This window comes from Coregonus lavaretus (genome assembly GCF_964263955.1).
Source record: "Coregonus lavaretus genome assembly, chromosome: 8".
In the NCBI taxonomy this organism is placed as follows: Eukaryota; Metazoa; Chordata; class Actinopteri; order Salmoniformes; family Salmonidae; genus Coregonus; species Coregonus lavaretus.
In genome coordinates this window covers 37335065-37341642 of record NC_139995.1, presented here as the reverse complement: position 1 = coordinate 37341642, position 6578 = coordinate 37335065, and the positions used below count along the sequence as shown (strand labels likewise).

The 6578-nt window shown below is 44.3% G+C and overlaps 1 protein-coding gene across 1 annotated transcript; it reads left to right on the top strand.

Moving 5' to 3' along the window:
* Positions 1 to 612: 612 nt before the first annotated feature.
* Positions 613 to 1803, top strand: LOC311133704 (transcription factor Sox-12-like; the record flags this gene model as incomplete). The annotated part of the gene is made up of 1 exon (XM_084167239.1): positions 613 to 1803. The coding sequence occupies one exon, from the start codon at positions 613 to 615 to the stop codon at positions 1801 to 1803; it is 1191 nt and encodes a 396-aa protein (XP_084023365.1).
* Between the last annotated feature and the right edge of the window lie 4775 nt (positions 1804 to 6578).

Sequence of the window (6578 nt, the reverse complement as noted above, 5' to 3'; positions counted from 1 at the left end):
ACATTTCCAGCTAGTGATGTGAGTGTGTTAGTCATTAACTTGTAATGAGTTCTGTTGTGAGTAATGTTAGATACAGTATGTTTAATTTTTTGTACAGGATGTCTTGGTTTGCCTCTCTGAAAGCAGATGGGATATCTGCTTCTTTTTCACTGAGTGTTAGCTGTATAAGGAAACATATTGTACAGACATAGGATCTTCATTGGATCACCCTGTTGCAGGATAACTTTATTTTAGGTTTAAAAAGGCTTCTGAAGTTTGTAATTTCCACTTAGAAATTTCAGTCTTGATTTTCCCTTATGAAAAATGGATCAATCCCTACAAAAATGTCCATTAATTATAATCCATATAATAATTCACATTTGCTGTTGCTGCAGGATTATTTTCCTGCTGTAGCAAACTGTCTCAAATGAAGATCCTACATGTACTGATCAAATGTAACAACTGAAAATGAATGGGGATAACATCAGTGTAGATTTATGTGACATTTACAGTCCTGCTGTCAGCTGAGTGACTATACTCTTTATGGTGGTATTTATGGCTTCTCTTTTTCCTTTGGTGGGACAGGAGGAGGAAACATTGCAGTAACAACTTAGAGTGTCTGTGTGATTATGGATGACTCCAGCCGTCATTCTTAGTAGAGCGTCTTCCTCCACCATGGTACAGCAAAGGGGACACAAATACCCAGCAGTTATGGACAGTGATACGAGCCAAGAGGTTTTCTTGGGACTGGGCGCAGATGATGGGGAGGAGGTTTTTGGACCGTCACCCTCCAACAAAGACCCCAACTGGTGCAAGACTCCCACGGGTCACATCAAGAGGCCCATGAATGCATTCATGGTCTGGTCGCAGATCGAGAGACGGAAGATCATGGAGCAGTGGCCAGACATGCACAATGCAGAAATCTCCAAACGCCTAGGCAAGCGCTGGAAACTCCTCCCCGACTACGAGAAGATCCCCTTCATAAAGGAAGCGGAGCGGCTCCGGCTAAAGCACATGGCCGACTACCCCGACTACAAGTACCGGCCCCGGAAGAAGAGCAAGAGCTCCATGCCCGTGCGGGTCGGGGACAAGGTCCCCTTGAAGACAGGCAAGTCCCACCTGGGTGGTCACGCATCCGCTTCCGGCACCTCCACCGCCACCAGCAGAGGGCTCAAGGTCCGAACGCCTTCCTCCAAACACAGAGCCAGCTTCCACAGCAATAAGTTCAAAGGTTACGACGAGGGCATCAGCGATGATGACACAGTGGATGTAGAGCTGGCCAGTCCGGTGGCGAGCCAGCCAGGAGGGCAGAGGCCAGCCTTGGGTGTCTTCCACCACCAGCAGGCTGCCATGACCCCCGGCGAACAGCAGCCTCAGCTTGCAGCCCAGCTCAGAGTCAAAGTGTCTACCACCACCTCCCACCAGCCCACCTCCACGCTCCCTGTGGGCCTCTCCTCTGGGTCTCCTGTACCCCACAGCCTCCCAGAGTCATCCCCCAGGGTGTCCTCTTCCTCAGAGCCTCGGGCGCCCCTCTCCTCCACCGGCCGCTCCTCCACCCCCACCTCCACCAGCTCCTCCTCTTTCGTGTCCTCGGCCTCCTCCGACGAGGAGCTGGACGAGGAGATCTTGCATATTATCTCCAACGGCAACTTCGACAGCATGCCTATGGACTGCTCCACTCTGGACAAAGACTTTGACGCTGCATTTCACACCAACTCAGGATCCCACTTCGATTTCCCAGATTACTGCACCCCGGAAGTGAATGAGATGATATCCGGGGACTTGCTGGTGCCCAGTATCTCTGACCTGGTGTTCACCTACTGAGGCCCAACATGCCTCCACAGGATTCTGGCTTACTTGCAGAAGATATATTGACCTTCATTCATAAAATCCTGTGGTTTTTTGGTTATATTATAAATTGGACACTTTATTTTGTGTTTTCTCAATCAGGTCCGTAAGCGCTATTGCTTTTCTTTTCCCAGTATGCCACATCCTGATGGTCTGGTGTACAAACAGTGAAACGTTGCTCACGTCAAGCCTTTTATCAGAGTTAAAATATTCAGGCACAGAACAGGAGACCATGTACAAACAGCAGAGCAGACACTGAACAGATATGTTCTTAGTAGAGAGATAATAGTGCTTTTAACAGTAAATCTATTCAGTATTTTTTTTCTCAGTATTAACAGGAGCATGTACAGTAGCATTGCCATGTCTTGCAAATGCATTTGTTGTATATGAAGCAGCATAACAACCATGTTCTGACATAATCAACCAAACTCAAGGCAGCAACTGCAGATTCAAATAAAAAAATGCATGTTATCAACAAATCATCTGTAAATATCAAAGGGTAAAAAGGGAGATCATGTGAGGAATAGTCCTTATGTTGCAGCTAATAGTCCTTATGTTGCAGCTAATAGTCCTTATGTTTCAGCTAATAGGAATCTGCAGCACTTGTCATCAGGCTTTTACAGTAGCATCAGTTAAAGCATAGGCTCTCGCCAGGAGAGAAATCCGCTGCAGACAAGTGCCAAGGAGCCATAATTTATTTCATACTCTGTAATTAGGTAACAGCACTTTCATCGCCTCGCTAATAGTGTAGACTCCAAGACATGGAGTTTATATAAACACAAGCCTTGTGTGTGTGCCTGATTCATTCCATAAAGTTGAGTCTGACTGTAGCGGTGGTTAGTGGTTAGAGAGTGGGGCTAAGTAGTGGAGGGGAAGAGGAAGGGAGGTTGGAGGAGTGAAAGAGGGGCTGGGGGGGGTCGATGATGGGGGTGAGGAGAGGCTTGTCTTTCAGGGATCTGTGCATCTGTCCTTGCAGGCAGCAGCCTTTGTGCCGGGGTTCAGAGTGTGAGTGTGTGTGTGTGTGTGCATGTGTAAGTGCGTGCATGTGTGTGTGAGTGTGTGTTTGAGCTCTACTGAGCAAGCGTCTGCCAGCCGGGGGAGTGTAGGGGGGCTAGTGTATTCAGGGGGAGATGAGGACCATGGCCATCTACACACCCACCAGCGCGGTAAAATTAATGTCATGTCTGCAGTCTGGCTGCAGCTGCCTGATCAGGGCCGATTCAGCGGTGAATGGAGGCGAAATCTGTGTCTGCCAGCTGTCCCTCCATTGACTCTCTCAGGGATAGTTTTTTCTAGAGGTCCTACTGCCTCCCGTGGCTCATTCATCTGCCCTGATCTGGGGATGAGATGCACACCACCTCTCCTCTCCTCCTATCATCCCTTATCTTCTCTCTCTCAAACAACCGTGAGGGGACGAGGTGACAGAGTGAGAGAGTGAGCCAGAACCCCCTCCCCCTCTCTCCACCCCAACATGTGAACTTTCTTATTTTCATCCCTCTCTCCTCATTCATGACATGGCCTGGCTTTGGCACCGTGGCGAAAAGGACCAGTGTTATTTATTTACTCTCCACCAGCAGCTGCCGAAGAGCCAGCCAGAAAGCAGAACCAAAACCCTTCCTTCAGTTCATATCTTATATAAACTGATGCTAATCCCTCGTCAGACCGACCTTGTTGGAGCCAGCCAGCATCCTCTAACAGAGGCTGCCCCATGCGGTGCAGTGTGTATCTGGAGCAGGCCATGGAGAGGCAGGGGACAGGTGATACATGATGGGACCATGGGAGATACGCTGGGAGTTTTCAGACCAAAATGCACCGTTTGGGGTAGCATCATAATGACTGTGTGGTACAGGGACCATGACGAGAACCGTACTGGATTTTTGTTGTGTTCCTCCTCAGTCCCTCCCCCCAGGAAACACCTGAAGGAACCAATGCTTGTCTATGTGCGGCAGTGTTTTAGTTCCTTGTGATGATGTCTAGAGAGAACTGCACCATAACCTTTACAGTACAATGTCTTCATTAGCAAAAAAATGTATAAATTAATAAATCAGGTAACTTGCTTCTGAACTGGAAGGTGGCTTCCCTCGTAGATATCAATGGTAGGAGAAGATAGATGAAGAGAGATGGTTCTACTACAACCAGAGGCCTTTAAGAGTCCATACAGCAACACTGTTTTCTTTTTTCTGTTACACATAAGTAGGAGTTCCTCAAAACTATTGGAAGGATACCGTGTGAAAAGGAAATAATCCAGCAACAACATCCAACCTCCATCTAAAAGTGAACTGCAATCAAGGTTTTGGGCGGCAGGTAGCTTAGTGGTTAAGAGCGTTGTGCCAGTAACCGAAAGGTCACTGGTTCTAATCCCCGAGCCGACTAGGTGAAACATCTGTCGATGTGCCCTTGAGCAAGGCACTTAACCCTAATTGCTCTGGATAAGAGCGTCTGCTAAATTACTTAAATGTAAAATGTAGACATACTGCATGTGTCCTAGTGTTAAAAAAGTGATTGCCAGTATTCTGTACTTTTAATACGCACCTTCTATTGGTTAGCATAGACAAAGTACGGTAAAGCTCACAATTCCTGACGAAACAGGTGAAATTACAAATGCAGATTCAGCAAAAATGTCTTGGCTCACAAATTGAATGGGTATTTCACCTCTTGATCATGCACATGTTCTGTCTGGCTATAATATTAGCAGTCAACGAACCTACAGTACCTTACATTGTAAACATCCTATGGTAAAGGAACCAATACTGAATTCAACACCAGCAGTAAAAATTGGACTCAGGACTAAAGTAACAGCTTACTGTGGAACAGCTCCTATTAGTTTTAGTCATTTCTAATGTGCTTTGTATGTCTGTATATTAGATCATGCATCTGAAGAAAAAAAATATGTGTAGCTGCAAGAAAATGTGATACTGCTAAGTAATACCTTTTCAGATTCAATCTTTGAAAGTACAGTGTGTTTCAATCATTCAGGTGCATTTAAGTGTAAATAAAATATTTATTTAAATACATAAAAATGTTTTTTTTTCTTAAGCAAAATGTTGAAAGGGAACACCCTTGACCTAACCTAACCAGCATTTCCGATTATTTATATAACAGTTTTTTTTATTAGAATGATACTTCTAGGCTAATTTTCTTTCTTTCGTTCATATTTTAAAAAGAGCGCTAGAAAACGGGCTAGACAACTCACAGATGGGCTTCAGCAAATTAGTGTCAGCGTGATAAATGCAAAAAAGCTGGAGAGAAATTAAGCTGGATAAAAATACCCATCTGGTGGCACCTCCTACTTTGGGCCAGCCTTTGATGAATAGCATTCCCTGAGATGGAAATACAAGGACAAAGCAAATTTCATAGAGCTGTTGGCCCCCCTCCCCTACCGCCTCCCACATCACAAGTGGGGCACAGGAGCCCCTGCCATACTGAGCATGTCTGTCTGTCTGTCTGTCTGTCTGTCTGACTGTCTCCAGCTACAGCGTCACGCATGTGGCTGCCACCATGGAGACAAGGGGCCCTCAGCAGACCCAGTCCAGGGCTATAGGGGTCCACAGGGGCCACTCTCAACCTCAGGGTCCTAGTAGGACTTAACTTACCATTCCTTTAAACCACACTGACCTGACAACACAACAGCAGCACTGGGAGACCCGGCCTGCTGCACACAGAAGTAGCCAAAATACGACCATGATGCCTCACATTTAAGTACACGTTGTTTACAAGGTTTTATGGTATTATAAACTGAGCTGAATACAGAATGTTTCCTCCATTTTCGTCCTCGCAGCAAGGGTTGTTTTGATTTGTTTACAATGTTAAATATGATTTGTAATCTATTCACCAGCACGGTCTTAGTTATGGCAAATTGTAACAAGACATATTTCTGTGATATGAAACAAACTGAATCTTGTTTAGCTGAAAATATGCTTGTTTTACTTTGATTCCTTAATGTTATTGTAGAACATGGGATAATGGGGATGTTTAAATATATTTTAATGTGCTACAAATGCATTGGATCCAGCCTACACTCCAGAGTGTACTAGTCGAAACTGTCTAATCAAATATATAAGGCTCACCCCTATTCATCAGTATATATATTGTATATTGACATACATTTTATGATCTGCGTTGATGAATGTAATTGGTCGATAAGTAGTACCAAAATTCTGACATTGCATTGATAATAGGTATGCATGTACAAATAGTAAATGTCTCTGAAATTGGAGTAACTGCACTTCATATAGCCTCCCATGCAACACCTTGCAATTGAAAAATTGGGGGAGAGCGATGGTGAAAGTCATTTAGAAATATGCATCACTATGCTAACAAAACCTATTGCTAATATTGTCATATTGGAAACCCCCTCTGCTGTGTAGACTGTTTCATTCCTGCACTATTTTTTATGGATTGGTGCATAACAAACATGATGTATTTATATCAATCAGTCAATTGCTATATTGCAATTTGATAAAGCTAATTTATTCTGTGAGTAAAATGGTTAAACAGCTTACCATCTCGTTCATCTTAGTATCACATTTTACCAATAATTAGCATTGCTTTATCATGTATATGTATGCTTTTTGTAGTGTGGTACATTCAGCTGTTCTGACAGCGAGTATGTGGATAGAAATTAAAGCACTTTGTTGTAAATATGTACGTAGATCTGAGAGATGCCATTCTCATTTTGGATAGAGTGATCAGTGTAGTGACTCTCCATTACTGAATAAACTGCTACAGTCAACGTTGGATGTCTGTCTCAA